The sequence below is a fragment of the Oryx dammah genome, unplaced genomic scaffold (genome assembly GCF_014754425.2).
Source record: "Oryx dammah isolate SB20612 unplaced genomic scaffold, SCBI_Odam_1.1 HiC_scaffold_3, whole genome shotgun sequence".
NCBI lineage: Eukaryota > Metazoa > Chordata > Mammalia > Artiodactyla > Bovidae > Oryx > Oryx dammah.
The window spans coordinates 59,280,257-59,299,674 of record NW_024070187.1 but is presented as its reverse complement, the minus strand read 5'-3'; the positions used below and the strand labels follow the sequence as shown (position 1 = coordinate 59,299,674).

Genomic DNA, 19,418 nt, shown 5'->3' with positions numbered 1-19,418 from the left:
TCACTCAGCAGTGCTCATAATACAGGTTTTTCTACCTGTATTATGTTGTTTTCTCCTTGTGAGAACCCTCTGAGGTAAGTATTACTGTTGTTCTCATTTTTGCAAATTAAAAAAAAAAAAATGAGATTTTGTAAGTTACACAGCCAAGATCACAGCACCTTTAAGTGAGACCTAAAATTTTAATTAGGCTGTCCCTGCTCTTGGGCTGGGCTTCCTTGGTGACTCAGATGGTAGAAGAATCTGCCTGCCAGTGCGGTTCCATCCCTGGGTCAGGAAGATCCCCTGGACGAGGAAATCACTACCCACTCCAGTATGCTTGCCTGGAGAAGTCCATGGATAGAGGAGCCTGGGGGGCTATGGGCCATAGGGTTGCAAAGAGTCGGACACGACGGAGTACAAATGCTCTTGGGCCACAACTGATGCAACTGTATTGACCTTCCTGACTGTGTTCCTGTGCTCTTGTGGGCCCAGCCCGGTCGGATTCTGCCCCTCCAGTAACATCTCAGGCATAGGGCAGAACAGTAAGAGGCCCAGAGGTCAAACTGCCTGGGCTGGAAACCTAGGTCTGCCATTTATCAGCCTTGTGCTTCACTCTCCTTCCTCTTCTATAAAATGGATACAGTAACTTAGTATCAACCTGGTAGGGCTGAGGTGAGGATTAAATGAGTAAATGCCTATCGGATGACTTCTAGAACTCACCTAAGGGTGGGACGTGGTTGCCAGTAGAACCCACTGGGTTCTAGGGGGTGGAAACTTTCAGTCCCATGCCCATCCCCAAGGAAGGGAGAGGAGCTGGAGATTGAGTTCAGTCACCAGTGGCCTGTGATTTAACCAATCATGCCTATGTAATGGGAGAAGGCAGTGGTACCCCACTCCAGTACTCTTGCCTGGAGAATCCCATGGATGGAAGAGCCTGGTGGGCTACAGTCCATGGGGTCGCTAAGAGTCAGACACGACTGAGTGACTTCACTTTCACTTTTCACTTTCATGCATTGGAGAAGGAAATGGCAACCCACTCCAGTGTTCTCTATGGGGTCGCACAGAGTCAGACACGACTGATGCAACTTAGCTGCAGCAGCAGCCCATGTAATGAAGCCTCCGTAAAACCCAGAGGACAGGATTCAGAGAGTTTCCAGGCTGGTGCACACATGGAAGGTGGGGAGAGTGGTCCCTGGGAAGCGCATGGGAGCTCTGCACACTTCCTCCGCACCTTGTCCTGTACATCTCTTCCTTCTGGCTGTTCTTGAGTTGTATCATTTTATCATCAACCTCCAGGAGATAGTGGAGGACAGAGGAGCCTGGCGTGCTACAGTCCATGGGGTCGCAAAAACACGACTTAGTGACCAAACAATTGCATCAGTCATCTAGTACATAAAATGTTTCTGAGTTCTGCTGGCCACTCTAGTGAATAAAGCGAACCCAATGAGGACAGTCCATCAGAACATTCAAGCTGTGGCTGGTTGGCTAGAAGCTCAGGTGATAACAGGTTTGCAGTTGGCAACTGACATTGGCAGGGGTGTGGGGGAGAAGGGGGTCTTGTAGGGCTGAGCCCTAAACCTGTGGGATCTGCTGCTCTTTCCAGGTAGATAGTGTCAGAATTGAGCTGAACTTTCAGACACCCTGCTGGTGACTGAGAACTGCTCTTTGGTGTAGAGAAAAACCTCCACACATTTCGTGAAGTTGGAAGAGCTGAGATTTTCCACCTTTGATAGCAAGATCAAAATGGCAAATGGAAGCAGGGAGATTGTGGCGTTGTGATTTTACTCACCAGGACTACGTTGGGAACCAACAAAGAAAAGTTACTGAGCTGCACAGCGCCCCCTGCAGGAAGCAGAAAATGAGTACTTGAAGGCATGGCCCTTGAAGTTGTGGGTCTTAATGAAACGTGGGGAGACGCGCTATGGCGTCCTTCTGTGGCATTTCTGACATGCCCACTTGCAGGAGTAGTTTGGTCTCCGGATAAAGGGAGCAGAGCCCCAGAGGGAGCAGCCCTGGCTCCTGTGGCGCCTTCCTCTTGGGCAGTGTCTCTCCAACAGATACACGTGCACACATGAACTGTGAGGGCATCTCCCAGAACCTTTCCCCAGGACCCAGGGTCCTGAGTAGCTTTTGCAGTTGTTGTAGCAGTGACTTTCTCTTTTTGGTATTTCTATTTATTTATTTATTTTTTATTTTACTTTACAATTCTGTATTGGTTTTGCCATACATTGACATGAATCCACCACGGGTGTACATGCATTCCCAAACCTGAACCCCCCTCCCACCCCCCCTCCCCACAACATCTCTCTGGGTCATCCCCACGTACCAGCCCCAAGCGTGCCATATCCTGCATCGGACATAGACTGGAAATTCGATTCTTACATGATATTATACATGTTTCAATACTCTTTTTGGTATTTCTAAGAGGCCTCATGGGCACCGTCAGTGTGCGGGAGCTGTTCCATTCCACATGGGGTCCGCACCGGGTCCCAGGTACCTTGGTCCTTCCCTTCTAGGACCTGAGGATCCACATTCTGTTACCATTTTCAGTATTTTGGTGGGATATTTTTTTGAGAAAGTGATTAACAATTCAGGAAGGAGGCACCCCATCTGGATATAGGGGCTGAGACACAGAGAACGTTAAACTAGACTGAATGTGGTCACTTTGGGACACGTCGCTGCAATTCTTCATTTTGTTATGAAGTGCAGTTATGGAAACTTTAGAAGATGCTGAGAGTCAGCCTGTTGGCTCCACAGAAGTGTGGCGCCTTGTTTGCCCCTCCTGTCCTGGGAACGTGGTCCCTTCAATTGATGTGCAGCTTAGGAGGGGACTTGCGTCACAGGTTGCCATGGGAGACTGCAGTTCCAGCCACCTGGTAACCCTGGCAGTTAACCGCTAGGTAGATGCTGTATCCAAATTGCCCTCATATGTCCCATGAACTTTATAAATTTTTGGATTTTTTTATTTGTTGCAACATGCATATGATACTTTTTGTATTTAAAAAAAATTGAATACCTGAACTTTTAAAAAGAAGATGAGTATGATCTCAAATTGAGTATCTCTAAATGATAAAAGAATAAATTAAATTTGTGCTCTAAGTTTTCTTACAGGTTCATTATTCTGTAGACTTTTCAGGATTTGGTGCTAATAACAAACACTGAGATTTGTTATGATGAACGCACACCCCCACCCTCCGTTTTCCTTCATTTATGTATATTAGAGAATACATTTTGCCCCATTGTTATTAGAAACAAGTGCCAAACATGTATTTAATTCTTCTCCCTTCTATTGTCTTTTCCTAGGTGCTTAACGAGTAACAAATCTCAGAGAGGTTACTCCTTGTGAGAACCCTCTGAGGTTCTTACTATTGAAAAATCCTGCCTGATACTAGATAAAAGATACTGATACTGCCAAATACTAGGAAAAAAGAGCTTACAAATGTTTAAACCCATTAGCCCTATCATTCTACTTCTAATAATTGGTTCTAAGAAAAAAACAACACACACACAGAAAGGTAGGCAAGAATATAGTTATTACTACATTTTTTAGTAGTAAAAAATAGCCACAATTAAATTTTTCAACAATCAAGAATTAGTTATTAAATTAGATGACTGAACATTTTATAGTCATTGAAGACACATTATGCACATTTTGTAGGGGATCTTAGGCTACCTGTGGCCAGTAAGTAATCTCCGGTCCTCTGATTTTCTCCTAGTGTTTCGCTGTGCGCTCTCTGGGGTGGGTGGAAATGGCAGAGGAGGACCTCGCTCCTGGCAAGAGTAGTGTTGCCGTCAACAACTGCATCAGGCAGCTTTCCTACTGCAAAAACGACATCCGAGATACAGTTGGCATTTGGGGCGAGGTAAGTTACAGGTGAAAATAATTAATGTCAGACTTGCTTGCATTCCCGCTGTGCCTATGAAACCCCAGAGCCCCAAGAGCTGAGAGACACAGGACTGAGAGCGCTGAAGGTTTTTATTGGGTTCCCCCCAGGGATGTTCCACACTCGGCCAACCATTCTCGCTTTAGGTAATCAGCCAGCAGTGGTCCCTGGTTCAGTCCTGTAATACGGAGATTGTTGGTAGGACTGACTGATGAAGATGGCCTTTGTTGCCTTTGGGAGGACCTGAGTCAATCCCAAGGAAATGCTTTGTGTGTGTAGGTATGTGTGGCAGGGAGGGGTGGGGTGGATTTGATCTCCCGGTGGGTGGAAATTACGCTGGGGGCCCCTCCCCACTGGGTCTGGCTGCAGATTTCTTTTAGGCTGCAGCCAATGACCCAGTTCCTTGTGGGAAAGAACAAAGAGAGAGAGGGAAAAGGGACCAAAAATTCCCAGTCAGCTCTCAGTTATCCCAAAGCAGGTCACCTGGTTAGCCCCCGGGGGCCCTAGGACCTGCCTTGCTCACGGGGCCCCAGCTCCTCAGGACTCTCTGATCACACAGCTCCTGAGCACATGGCAGCCCTCAGCTGAAAGCAGGAAGAAGGGAGCCTGGCCTTCACTGGGGGGCAGGTTGGGGAACTGCAACCCTCCCCTGTAGCTTGGCTCGTCCTCTTGGCTCTGCCAACCATTACCTAGCTGCTCACCAGCTACCCAGCCTCCATGAGGTGCTGGGAGACAGAATCTCTCTAGGACCTGCACCTCAATCATGATTAATCTACAGACTGGATAATTAGCAGCTGGCTCTTTGCCCAGGGTCTGGACACAACTATGACTTGACGTACATGTCCATAGAAAGAAACCCTGCCCACAGCAAGCCTTGTGAGCTGCAGTTCCCAACAGAGACACTGGGAGGCGCTTCAGGTCTGAGGCGGCCTGCTGTCTGTTGCTCCAGGCTCTGTAGGGTCTGTGCAATTACAACAGCCTGCACAAGTTTTGTTTTCCGCCAGTGCCCTTGCCTAGAAGTGGCTCTCTTCCCCTTTCGGAATATTTCAGATCATCCTGAATCTCAGTTGTAGATGCTTGGCTTAAATAAACACTGATGAGCGGAGGCATTGCAACACCCATGTCTGCCACCTCAGCAGCAGAGCTTATGTTCACTCTGAGAACTTGTGATGGGACATCATTCTTAAAACCCAGACCAAGGAGCAGTTTATCTGTCCCGCTTTGGAATTTGAAGATTGGCCAAAAAGCCTCACCATTCTTCCCCACTAGACCATCCTGGTAGAGAAGAAAATGGTACCCACTCCAGGATTCCTGCCTGGAGAATCCCCATGGACAGAGGAGCCTAGCAGGCTACAGTCCAGGGGGTCACAAAGAGTTGGACATGACTGAAGCGACTTAGCATCGCATAGTTTAGCACAGACCTCCCTGGCATCCACGCCACAGCATCTGGGCTGACTGTGACCTTCAGTGGACACACCTTTCCATCAGACAGCAAACATTTAATAATTTCCTAAAGTGCCTGAGGGTTTGCAAGGGGAATGAAGTTGGATAGGCTAGCATTTCTGCCCTCAAAGAGCCATTAATATGTGGGGAGACAGAAGACCAGAGCCTGACCAGTGATGCTGGAAACCTCCTCCTCCCCAGTGATGGTATCACTGCAGCACCCCCTGTGGCTAAAGGCATCTCGGCCTCTGTGTCGGATCATGAGCAAGTCACTTAACCTGTAAGCCTCAGTTTCCCACAAACCAAGCTCTGAGGCAAGTGAGAGCATTCACGAGCCAAGGAGCCTGAAGCGTGAGATGTCATAAAGGCACATCAGCATTAGGTACGGAAGCACCGAGAAGTGTCACACAGCTGTGCCTGCTATTTACCGGGCAAATCACACAAATCAGAGGTGGTGTACAAACCGAGAAGAGACAGCCCTTGTTGTGGGTCCAGGAAGGCCATCACAGGGATGGCTGGTAGGGTCTGGGCAGAAGGGAAGGAATGGGGACAGAGGGGTTACGAGAGGCTGGAGTTAGTAAGAGACCAAATTCTCCAGGGAACCTGCCATTAGCCTTTTTTCTTAAAGATTCAAAGTATAAATAATTAAAAATAAGAACCAGCTCGAAAGCAGGCTAGGGACACATTTCAGAGGATTTGAGGAGAGAGAAATTGGGCATGTGAGGGGAAGATGAAGGATTTATAAATATTTTAATCAGAAGAGGATGTTTCTCCCTTAAAAAACAAAGTTCAGACCCAGGGGGCGAAATTTTGATCATTGCAGCGACATCGCTGGGCAGCCACAAACGTCCTGAGGATGCATAGTTTTATGCAGAAGGTAAGCGGTCTTCTCATTGAATCCCAGGGGAAGGACATGTACCTGGTCCTGGAGAACGACACGCTGAGCCTAGTGGACCCCATGGACCGCAGCGTGCTCCATGCTCAGCCCATCGTCAGCATCCGTGTGTGGGGCGTGGGCCGCGACAACGGCCGGTGAGTGCCCCACGTGTCCTCTGTCACCTCGCCAGGTGGCCCAGTTTTAGCTTAGCACCAAGGTGGAGCCTTGCTGTTACTGCATGTCACTATGAAACTAGACGGTGAACTCTCTGCAGAAATGTAAAAAATGAAAGCACATGTCTATCCCAGCCTCATAAACCAAGCTACTTCCGTTTCCGGTTTCTGTCCCTCAAACCTTTTTCAGCCCTGGCCTGCCTCTGGTTCTCCACCTACCCATCCCATCTAAGTTCCCAGCTCATCCAGACTCTCAGAACTCTCACCTTATTTTTTTCCCTCTTCTCTGCAGTCTGTTTTAAAGAGTCTCAGCTATTTCAGATGCTCTGCTATTGCTATTTTCTTCATAGAGGGCTTGTTGGAAGGGAGAGGTTGAACAGCCTCTAATCACAAGCTTTTTTTTTTTTAATTATTTTATTGAAGTATAGTTGATTTATAATGATGTGTTAATTTCTGCTATACAGCAGAGTGATTCAGTTACACATGTACGTGTATATATATATATTCTTTTTCATATACCTTTCTACTATGATTTATCACAGGATATCAAATATAGTTCTCTGTGCTATACAGTAGAACCTTGTTGATCAGGAGCTTTAGGTCATTAACTCATGCTCATCAGGAACTTCTGGAGTTTGAAGTTGGCTGAATATTTTTAACATTTTAAATGTCTGGTCATACCAACACTCCACTCAGTGTGTATTTTTCTGAAATTCTACTGAATGTTTGTCATTTCCAGCAAGTACTTCTTACTTAGATGGGTTGTGAATCTTTTTGTTCTCCAGAGTGACTGGAAACAGGGAAGTTCTGGTTTTCAAGTACATGTTCTAAGTAATAAAGTGGCAGGTATCACAGACATCAGACTTTGATACTTTATTAAGTAATCGGGCTGCATGAAATGCATCTAACTCTTGAATTATAATTAACCTTTGGTAACTCTCAAGGTGCCCGAAGATCTCCTAGCATTTAGGGACAAGCTGTAGGATGATTTATTACTTTGTTGAAAATGGACAAGAGCATTGCGGAAGCTGGTGAAATCCCAGATGACAGAGATGGCTCTCTGGAGCCTGTGACTCCATTCCTGGGTTTTCTGGTTTATTGGGTTGTGTGGTCCTCTAGGGGGTTCAGCCTTGGCTTCACCCAGCCTCGGGCAGTAGCAAATTCAATAGTGTTTTGATTCAGTTCCAAATGCTAAGCCTGAAAGGAAAGTGGATAAGCCTTCATCAAAGAACACGCATTTTTGCTGGAACCAGACATAGAAATGGTTGCAAAAGAGAGAGGTGGAGTGTCCTTTGATGGCTGATTGGATAAACCTTCCAGGGAGCACAGCTGTATCTTTGAGCTTCTGTAACAGTGATGAACAGTGACAGCTGTACCAGGTGCTTTGAAGGGAGTAAGTAGCTAGATTATGCATCCACACCTGTCATTCACTTGCTTGGCAGAGCTGGACACTGAAATTAAAGGAAAATACATGATGATGTTTGTACATATTTAAAAAAGTTTAGCCTTGATGGAAGAGTATAAGATGCTTAATCCTTCCCTACTTCCTATCCTCCATGTTTGTTTTTAAGACAGGAGCCGAGGTGAAGATCATTATATGCATGTCCAGCTGGATGGGGTTGTGTTTTCTTAAGGTTAGCTTGTGAGTGGATTTCATCAATGAGGTTTTCAGGTCACCCCAGTTCTTTAAAGTAAAGCCAAATGCTTTCTGTTCAGGGTGAAAAATATGATTCAAATTCCAGTGGACAAAATTATTCAAGCCCTGAGCTCAGTTTCTCTCATGTGTGAAATGGGGATGATAACAAGGACCACGAAGCATGTGTATGTTTAATGCCTGTGTGTATGTATAGTAATCGGCATGGTGATGGGGATATAGAAATGCTTAATGCACGTTAGCTTTGATTTGTTAAAGTAACATCCACTTGGACAGACAGCTAATTACATGGTTTCCTTTCAAACAGAGGGTGAGGGAGGGATCAGACCTCAGGGAGGTTTTGAGTACAGTTTATCATTTGATAACAGAGGGCCAGAGGCTGTTCTAGATGCTGTGTTCACTTGTCCTACAAAGTGGAAAGAACTACCCACCCCTCCACTGCACCCAATGATATCGGTGTAAATTAGGTTACCTTGCCTTGGTTATGTTTCTGAAATGTGCACTGGGTTACTTGTGTTCTTTAAACCCCTTCTTGTTCTTACTCAGTGTTAGCAGGTAAGTGTAATTTAGAAATACACTGAGGGTCCCACATTAGCTTTCAGGACCTCAGGAAGCTCCTGCATTGGCTGGGGACCCTTGAGCTGGGCTGCTTTTGGAAGCAGTAAATTAAAAATATGTCTTGTCAGTGAAAGTTTCAGTTTCTCCCCATTGCAGTTTTCATGCTCTGAAAGAAGGGACCTTTGTATTCCAGATTTTTTTTTTTTAAGATACTTGGTTTTGCTTTTGATTCCCTTTTTTCTTTTTTTCCTTTACAGCAATTGACAAGAGCAAATTCAATTTGTAATGCTGCGAAGGGACTTACACTTTGCATGAATAAAACATAAAAGTGTTTCATTTTGCTTGCAAAAACAAGTCCATTTCGAATTCTCTTTTGTAACTTCCCTTGCTGAGAAAATGGAATCTCTTAGGGGATTTCTTGATGTGGTTAAAATGAATATGAAAAGTATGTATACCAGAGGCATGAAGGGCAGTTTCTCGTGAAATTCTGAGTGCTTCACCGAGCCATGTAATTTCAGAATTTATAAAGTTATTTGGGCTTTAGCATTTTCCTAAGGCTTTCAAGTGGCTTTGGTTTGCTCTGCAGAAATTCCTTATGGAGGAAGTTTACTTTGGGTAAGGAGGTGATCCAGCTGTGACACCCCCCTACTGACCCCCCAGGTTGATTCAGAGAAGCCTCATATTATGATTAGCTAAGAAGTCTCCTTGGCACTGGAGGCTGATTCTCCATGGGGTGTCAGTGGTTGCTGGACAGGACTGAAGTTTTTGTCTTGTTCTTGAGACTCAACGCCAGCCTTAATTATGGTGCTTCTTAGAGTCCATTTGCATTATACTGCCATATGCTCAGACGCTCAGTCATGTCCAATTCTTTGCTACGCCATGGACGGTAGCCCACCAGACTTCTTTGTCCATGGTATTTCCCAAGCAAGAATACTGGAGTGGGTTGCCACTTCCTTCTCCAGGGGATCTTCCTGACCCAGGGATTGAACCCATACCTCTTTATGTCTCCTGCCTTGGCAGGCAGATTCTTTGCCACTAGTATCATCACCTGGGAAGCATGATTACTAGGCAAAGGGAGGCCACCCTCCTCTTTCTTGACTGTTCTGCACTTTAGTTCTTTTTGATCACAGTGAAATAAATGTTAAGGCTCCCAGAGGCGCACAGTGGGGAAAGGGGTTTCATAAAGAGCCCTGTATTTCCAATCAGAATTGGAACTGCAGGCCCAGGGAGCGCTCAGATTGACCTGCTCCTGTGGGGAGGCTGTCCTCATACGTGCCAGTGGCACTGAGTTGTAGAGCTGGCATTTTGCCTCCAGGGACTGGAGCAGGCGACCACAGTGACACCTTGCATCTTGTTTCTGTGGTCCAGGCTTCTCTTCCAAGGATGGGTTGGGGGGGACTTCACATCAATTTCAGGGGCTCTGCCACTCCTGGCCACAGCTCTCCTGTTTACTCACTGGGCCCTGGGAGAAAGCCCGCTCCTCATTCTTGTAAAGAGGTATCAGCAGCAAGGAGACACAGCTTCTGAACACAGGAGACTTGAGAGAGGGACTCTCTTTGCCTCTTGTGGCAGGTCTAGGAAGGGGCGCACAGATCCTCTGGGTGTTGCCAGTAGTCTGCTATTCCCGTTTGTTTCCCACAAGAAAGAAAAGTGCTATAGTTGCAGGGTTTCAGACCCCATAAGTGGGATTTTCCAAGTCAGTGTAGCATGGAGCACTAATCAGGTCAGATATTCATAGACTTCCCTTGAAATGGCGGGGGGAGGGAAAAAAAGCTCTAGGGTCAGTTGGAAGAGTGTGTTAAACCAAGTGTAACAAGCCCCTTTGCTCCAGACCCTCTCACAGGTTCTCCTGTGCTGATGTGGACTAGAACTCTTTTCTTCATGGAAATGTGATCACATGGAACACACTTTAGGAAATGCTGCTCTGGTCAATAAACTTGTTAATTTAAATAAGTGGCAACACTAGGTTGCTATTTCTGTCTTCAGGAAGAATTCGAATTCCTTGTAATAAATAACCATTATAAGTGGAGACCCCCACTGAGCCTGCTCTGAGGAAATAAAATTCCTTCCTAATTAACAGCAACCCTCACCGCCATTGTGCACAAGTACTTTTTAAAAAGCGCTTTCTTCTGTAGGTTGAATCTTGGCCCTGAGACACTGTTTGTGCTTATAGTTTGTATAGCAGAGTGTCTTTTCTGAGAATGTGTTTTATGCATCTCTTTTCTCTTTTTGATGAACAATTTTTACCTTGTGATAGATTATTCATAAATTTTCAAATGTTTATCTTGGGCTTAACTGTTTGATCTAGTTAAGATCTCAGGGAACTTTTATCTAAATAACATAGTAAGTCTCAAGTGCACTGAGTATTTTTTTTTTTCTCATTTTCTCTTCTTTTAGGATATTCCCAACTGGTTTTATCCACCAAGCCCCCGGTTTAAGTTGCTTTAGAAGTCTTTCACCGCACAGAGTTCATGCTTTTGTTTTCCTGCCACTGTTGTTTCGTGTTGATTCTTGTGAAAAATGCTGCTTAATTTCAGGACTTGGGATGGGGGCTGATGCATGGGGCATCCTGACTGTAAATTAGTTAAAATATGTAAAACTGTAACTTACAAGCTTTTAAATGTAAAAGATGGCTGATTAACCAATGTCTTTAAACCTTTTTATTTTAGGGATTAACTGAGGTCAGAGAGTGTGATTTGCCTTAAGTGACCCAGCTAACTGGGCAAAGACAGACTCCTGGGAATTGTCCTCTGTCCAAGCAGGAGCTCCTCTGTTAATCCTGACAAGACATAATGGATGGGCAAAAGTAACCTGGGGTCAGCGGGGAGACTAAGAACTCCACAATCTAGGCCTGGTCCCTTTCCTTAATGAGATAAAACCAGGGGTGTGAATTAAAAGTAGAGGCCCCCGAGCTAAAAGTGTCTTTCTATCTTTAACGGATTATTTTAAAAAGGAAAGGTAAAAAACATGATGAGACTCAAATGTGGTGGACCCAATATGGCCTGGTTCTTTACAGAAAGAGTGTTGAAAGTAATAATGCATTCATCATTACTGAATCAGGCAGTCGTCGTGACTTCTGAAGGAAGTCTGTGGAAACAGCAAGTCCTGTTCTGCTGTCCGGTGTCTTCCTAGTCTGACTGGCCAAGGGACTTGTCTCTAAGTTGACGGCGACCTGGAACCTTCACACATCATGTTATGCCCACATTCTAGTCGCATCCCTTTGGCCCCATGCCACTGCAAAGGATTCTGGGAAATGGAGTCTCTAGCTGGGCCAACAGTTGCCAAGTCAATACCACTATCACCAAAGAAGAGGTGAAACAAGTAGGCTTCTGACAGTCTGGAAACGAATCACCTCAGTGTTCCCAGGCTGTGACCTATTGCTTCCTATGCCAGTTATTGGGCCGCTGTCCCTGAGCTCCAAACCCACTGTTTTCTGCTTGCTTTGTGAGGCTGGAGCCGGGACTCTGCAGACCATACTTCTGCTTCTCTAGTTTGCTGCTGTTAGGTTCAAACTTAACGGGACTGTGTGGCTGGAGGAAGGGAGGGACTTACTTCCTGTGGTGAGCTTTATCCTGAAACAGGATTTTTATCTCGGTGCATCAGTTGTGACACAGTTTTCCCAATACAGAAATGCACAGCCACCAGCACAGCTGACTCAGGCACCCCCTTTAAAGGTGCGTGTCCCTGGCCCTACTTCAAGTCTAAAGACACCAGCCCAGCATACCACCTCCTCAGTGTCAGAGGTTTTGTTCCATGGGGCTTCTCCAAACTTCTGGGTTTTACTAGTTCTAACCTCTGCCCTTTGCACTCTCCACCCTCCAGGTCACAGCCCCCTCTTGCAATGGCTGCCTTCATGATAATTTCTTCCTATTCCCCTTTCAGTTTTGTAGTTACCATTCTTTATATGATCTTCTCTCTCTGTTCCAATAACTGATGTGGTTCTGGTCTCCTGCCGCTACTCTCTGGTGTTGACCCTTAAATTGAATTAGCCCTGACTGCAGGAGGCAGTGTGGAGGGCGTGTCCGCCAAGAAGAGGGCTTTCAGGCGGCCAAGTTGAGTGCAGCTATTCTTTCTGTCCAGCTTTGCACACTGTGGGTGCCAAGGAAACATCCTTTCTAAATTGGTAGAAGTTGTCAGTGATAAAGGGCAGTTCTCTTTTAGGATTTAGAAATAACGGGCCTCTTGGTTTTTGAGCTAATCAGAAAGTTACCTCTATTTTCACTTTGCTATTGTTGCTTTTCCTAGGGGTGATGGAGGGAGGCGGGTCCTCACAGGGAGGATGGAGGGCTTCCTAATGACAAGAAGTCAGAGGGTTCTCTGAGCCAGCTGGTAATGAAAGATTGATGGAATTACAAGATCTGCTGATAAAAGTTTAATCTAAGGTATATGCTGTCTTGCCTCAGGGAGAAAAGTCTTCAGGGAGACAGCAGTAATTCTCTCCTTTTGCTCCAATATTATCTTGACCTCTAGAGTTAATTTCTTTTTAATGCAGACACACAGTAAGCAGAGGCATCAGGATTTACTTGACCATTCTGCCGACTTACACCTTGGTTGTATTTTATCTCTGTGAAAGTGGCCTCCTTGCCTTCTATTAATCATGCCAGGATGCTAGCTAATACTTTCAGTCTAGAATAACCTTTACGGAAAGACACTGTAAGTGATTGTCTAAGAGGTCCCTCAGAGGAGTGTGTGGAGGGTGTTTGCAAGCCGATCCATCTTGGCGCTGTCCCTGTTGGTGGATGTATGAAAGACAACAATTTCTTCTGAGAAATGCATCTTCTGTTTTGATAACTGGTCCACTGTTTCTCATAAGCATGTTTCAGCACCAGGCAGTGAAATGTAGGGGCTTGAGGCTGCCATGTCAAAAGGAAGCAAAAAATTGTGATGATGATCCCTGAGCAACTTTCATCTCTCGCACTTCCCCTGACTCCCAAGTCAGATGAGGGATGGCCCTTTCTGGATGCAGCAGAGGGGTGATCCATCATGCTAGGCTCCAGTGATTCACTGTCAGTCTGGAAAGTGCCACAATCTTCGTGGAACACTGGAGCCTTCCGAAACCAGAAGGAAGTATAGTATCATGACGACATAGCCTAACGACCCACACCAACGTGGATTCACATCTTAGCAGGAAAAGTTGTAACCCAGAGTGTCACTCAGTTATTGGACCGTTGTATATACTTAAAAAATGATTTTTTGATAAGCCGCTAAAAGCCTTATGTTACCACAGATGAATAAGCAGTCACTGTTTTCATACACAAATCATCACCTTGAACTCTTAGACTTAAATGTAATCATCTGAGATTTTGGGCTTCATGGTGGATACAGTGATTGAGGGTATAATGCAACTCCTTTATTTTCTTGGGCTCCAAAATCACTGCAGATGACAACTGCAGCCATAAAATTAAAAGACGCTTGCTCCTTGAAAGAAAAGCTATGACAAACCTAGACAGAATATTACAAAAGCTGAGACATTACTTTGCCAATGAAGGTCTGTATAGTCAAAGCTATCGTCTTCCCAGTAGTCATGTATGGATTTGGGAGTTGGACCATAAAGAAGGCTGAACACTAAAGAATTGATGCTTATGAACTGTTGTGTTGGAGTAGAGTCTTGAGAGTCCCTTGGACTGTAAGGAAATCCAGCCAGTCAATCCTGAATTCACCAATTAATCAAGGAAATCACTCCAGCATATTCATTAGAAGGACTTGATGCTGAAACAGAAGCTCCAATACTTTGGCCGCTTGATGCAAAGAGCCGACTCATGAGAAAAGACCTTGATGCTGGGAAAGATTGAAGGCAAGAGGAGAAGGGGACGGCAGAGGATGAGATGGTTGGATGGCATTGCTGACTCAGTGGACATGAGTGTGAGCAAGCTCCAGGAGATGGTGAAGGACAGGGAAGCCTGGAGTGCCCAGTCCATGGGATTGTAAAGCTGGATACGACTGAGCAGCTGAACAACAACAACAAATGATTCATTTCTGCTCACAGAACCACTTCTGACAGGCAACATGTCAGTGTTCCATGCCAAACAACTCTCCAGGTCTCTGCCAATGGTAACCAAGTGTCCTGCAATGTAACTCGATTCCAACACTACCAGGAGTTAGCCCAGACCCCCAGGTTGAAGGCTCAGGCCCCATAAGACTGCCCCCACTTCAGTCACAAGTCTAGGCCACCCCTACATCTGCCAGAGCAGCTGTAAATCAGAGGCTCCCAGAGAAGTTTCTCCATTGGTTCAGTGATTTGCTAGAACAGTTTATAGAACTCAGGAAAACACTTTACTTACTATTACCAGTTTCCTATAATGGATACAAATAAATAGCCAGAAGAAGAAGCACATAGGGTGAGGTTCAAAAGGGTTATAAGCGTCTGTCCTTGTGGAGTTTGTGGGTATGTCACCCTCCTGGCACCTGGATGTGTTCACCCCGAACCCCCAAAATTATCCTAACCCCATTGTTCAGGAGTTTTATGGAGGTTGCCTTACTCAGGCTGATTGATGAAATCATGGGCTCTTGGTGATTAGCTCGATCTCCAGGCCCTCTCACCTCCCTGGAAGTTGGAGTAAAACTATAAATCCCTACCCTTTAATCACAGTGTGGTTTTTCTGGGACCAGCCTCCATCCTAAAGCTATGTAGGGGACCTCCAGACATCTCATTTGTTTACAGAAAGATCAGCTTGTCACTCTGCATGTTTCAAGGGTTTTACAAGCTCTTGTGTCAGGAGCCAACTGTTATAACAAAAGGCACTCCTGCTAAGTCCCTTCAGTCGTGTCCGACCCTGTGCGACCCCATGGACGGCAGCCCACCAGGCTCCCCCGTCCCTGGGATTCTCCAGGCATGAACACTGGAGTGGGTTGCCATTTCCTTCTCCAATGCATGAAAGTGAAAAGTGAAAGTGAAGTTGCTCAGTCATGTCCGACTCTTAGCGACCCCATGGACTGCAGCCCACTAGGCTCCTCTGTCCATAGGATTTTCCAGGCAAGAGTACTAGAATGGGGTGCCATTGCCTTCTCCAAAGGCACTCCTACCACTCAGGAAATTACAAGGGTTTTAGGAGTTTTGTGCCAGGACAAGAACTAATATATATTTCTTATTATATTATAATATCACAGTACACAGTTGGTCACTGGAGAAGACAAATTCAAGGACATTAGGTGGAATTCAAGTGTCTCACTGTATATAATTATGTGAAGATTTTGAGAGCTAGGGTGATCAAGAGAAGGAATACTGGAGTAGGAATCCCACTGTCTGCAATTTAATAATAATCATGGTTCTTCCCTTGCACTGGTATTGGGGACACTTAGCATCCTAGCCTCTCCATCTGCAGTGGGGATCATTGCTAGAATGGCAGAGATGTGGAGGTGTCTTCATAGGACTGTCAGGCATTGTCCCCAGGGGCAATACTTTTATTGAGAATGTAATATTTTCCAGTAGTCAAGTACAGATGTGAGAGTTGGACCATAAAGAAGATTGAGTGTCAAAGAATCGATGCTTTGGAATTGTAGTGCAGAAGAAGACTCTTGAGAGTCCCTTGAACAGCAAGGAGATCAAACCAATGAATCCTGAAGGAAATCAACTCTGAATACTCATTGGAAGGACCGATCCTGAAGCTGAAGTTCCAATATTTTGGCCACTTGATGCAAAGAACCAACTCATTGGAAAATACCCTGATGCTGGGAAAGATTGAGGACAGAAGGAGAAGGGGGTGACAGAGAATGAGATGGTTGGATGGCATCACCAACTCAATGCACATGAGTTTGAGCAAGCTCTGGGAGATGCTAAAGGACAAGGAGACCTGGCATGCAACAGTCCATTGGGTCACAAAGAGTCAGACATGCCTTAGCAACTGAATAACAATATTTCCTTAAAGTATTACCCTGGGTCAATCATAACAGATTATAAACATCAGTAGAAACTTTAAAACATGGGATGTTGGCATGATTTTGTCTTTGACTTTAAATATCTAAAACTCATCTGTTATTGGTTCCTTGTGAGTCTTGACTTGATAAGATGATGCCTCTTCAAAGGCTAACATTAATGTTTAGAATCCCCTGGCCCCCTGCCACAACCAAGTGGCTTAGTGTGTCCCTAACCCTCTTATTAAACTAGACTTGATGCTTACATATCAGAGCTGTGAATTAAAGCCTGGCAATGAATTGCGCGTGCGAGACTTATTTTTTTAATAGAGAAAAGTGAGAATTTGTAAAAATTATCCTGTAGTGAAAGTTCAGTCCAGTCACTTGGGATCCATGACTTCCTTCCATCCTTCCTTCCGGCATGAAGGCATGTTCATGCCTGGGTTGGCATGAGTCACACCAGCTGCCCCTGGGGTCCATGCTTCTCTTCTCCAGTTTGCTTGCTTCTCTCCTTTGGCAAGAGGACAACCAAGTTATGCTCCCTTCTTTCTTAATATGTTTGCTGCTTTTCCTCTTAGCAGCACCCAACCTATGGGCTCCAGCACCGCGTCTCCTGTTGCTTTGTTATAATTTCAACTGGGAAGTCTTCTTTTCTAGGCAGTCCCCAAAGAGTGCTCTTGGAACTACTCTTTAGAAAAAGGAAGAAAAGGAAGGAAATAAAAAATAAGAATTAAGAAATTGAAGTCAGGGTCCTCAAACAAGGACTCAGTTCTGAAGGTAAGGTCCTGGGAGCAGAGTCAGGCAGGCATGGTTTCAGTGGCCAGAGATTAGAAGTACCAGATTAGAAAGTGAAGGTGAAGTCGCTCAGTCGTGTCTGACTCTGCGATGCCATGGTCTGTAGCCTACCAGGCTCCTCCATCCATGGGATTTTCCAGACAAGAGTACTTGAGTGGGTTGCCATTTCCTTCTCCAGATTAGACTTGGGCCAAATAAAAATACATGAGCCAAAGAGTTCATTTTTAGTGAAAAGGGTAAATCTTGATAAACCCAGGAAAGAATCATTTAGATTATAAATAAAGGAACACAGAGGCAGTGACAGGCTCATCTGGCACCATTCACACATCCAGCAAAGTTGAGTGGAATGGGGAGAAAGTGGGGAGTAAGAAAAAGAAAACCTAGAAAAGTCTGTTATTTTGCCTGGTATTTTACACCAGAAACATGCCAAAGGGGAAGAAGAGTCTGAAAATACTGGGGTGGGATGGGTGGGGTAGGAGTGCACAGTTACAGCCTCTGCAGGAGCCCAGGGTTTCAGGAGGCTGATTCCAGGGCTTGCTAGCATGGCAAACAGAGCAGTCAGGTACTGGGGCAGGGGACTGGGGTGCGTAGAAGGCCACCATTCTCTGAAGGCAGTGCTTTGTGCTTATAATTGCTTCTCTAGGCCCTGTCTTGCCAAGTCTGCCTCTTTGGATGAGTGGCTCCAGCTGCATTTTCAAGGGCTCCTCTTTTCATGCAGAGAGCATGAAAACACTGAGAGGTGGGAGGGCTGCTGAGGGATCAGGGCCAGGGAGAATCAGATACTTTCAGTTGAGCCAAATGAGCCCTGGCCCATTAGAGATCCACGTTCAGGCAGGACTCAGGCACCCAGGCCCCGGATCCTGGACCACCCAGCTGAGAGCAGCGCAGGTCGTGGTAGAGTGGAGGGTCCCTTTGTGGCTGGAAAATTGTGGCCCCTGCCTCTTGATCCCTAAATCTTTTCTTGGCACCCCCCTAAGGGAGTACTCCTATGTATAAATTTATTGGAAACAAAGCCAGAAAAATCTAAGTCTCAGTTATTAGCCCAGTAGAACCAAATGTTTCTACGAAGGCACTGAAAGCAGATCAGTCCCAGGAGGCAAACTACATAGGGAACGACAGCCTGTGGGGCGGGGTCAGCTATGCAAGAAGTTTACAAATGGCACCAGTTGAGGCACCAGTGTCATTTCTTTGATTACCAAATCTGTGCAATAGGTATTTGGCTCAGATTGAAAGTATCTGATTCTCCCTGGCCCTGATCCCTCAGCAGCCCTCCCACCCCTCAGTGTTTGAACAGAACTGGAATGGGGATTGGGATAATGATGAGAGAGCACCAGTCATAACTAAATCTGTAAGCATCTGTCTGAGTTCCAGTGAATTCATCCACCTTATGAAAGAAGCTTCTCTCCTTACTGCAAACCATGAGGCTGTAGATAGTGGTGTGTACACAGCTCCTTCTTGGCCAACCTATAGCCAGGTCACTTTTGCCTTTAGTCCACTGTGGTTCATGGCTCTGCTGTCTAATCAGCTGCACAGTCAACAACTTACTGCCCCCACTGACATGTAGGGAGTGGTCAGGCGCTAACGATTCTGTCCCTGCCCCCAGCATGGTGGGATAGTGCCCTCGCCTTGCACTTCCCTTCCCTTATCTGCTGTCCTTTCCCACTTGCCCACTTTCTGCTCATGTAGACTTTGTGTTTCCTTGGATCGAACCGGCCATTCCCTCCTCCAGGGCACAACCCAACCCAATGGGAGCTTAAATCCCAGCACCTCTGAAGGGAGCCTTGTTTAACTTGATTATGCGTGTGTGTTCACTCACATGAAAATAAATTTTGCAAGGAAATTTGTTAGATTTTTTTTTTTAATTTGTTGTGTGAGCCCCCACATTCTTTGTAGCCGTCTGTTTTTTGTGTCGTTGGCTTTCAAGCTATTTTGCCCTAACCCGTAAGAAATATAGTTTATGGCACAATCTAGTTTTTCCCCTCCCCGCCTTCCCTTTCAGTTCAGTTCAGTTCAGTTGCTCAGTTGTGTCCAACTCTTTGCGACCCCATGAATCGCAGCACGCCAGGCCTCCCTGTCCATCACCAGCTCCCAGAGTTCACTCAGACTCACGTCCATCGAGTCAGTGATGCCATCCAGCCATCTCATCCTCTGTCATCTCCTTCTCCTCCTGCCCCCAATCCCTCCCAGCATCAGAGTCTTTTCCA

General features: G+C 45.7%; 1 protein-coding gene across 6 annotated transcripts in view; it reads left to right on the top strand.

Moving 5' to 3' along the window:
- APBB2 (amyloid beta precursor protein binding family B member 2) overlaps positions 1 to 19,418 on the top strand; it is a 376,132-nt gene that overhangs the window by 301,923 nt on the left and 54,791 nt on the right. For all 6 annotated transcript variants that reach the window (XM_040238101.1, XM_040238100.1, XM_040238096.1 and 3 more), the window contains 2 exons: positions 3,696 to 3,842; positions 6,211 to 6,338. In XM_040238101.1, the coding sequence (XP_040094035.1) occupies positions 3,696 to 3,842; positions 6,211 to 6,338 (275 nt within the window). The remainder of the gene's footprint in view (positions 1 to 3,695; positions 3,843 to 6,210; positions 6,339 to 19,418) is intronic.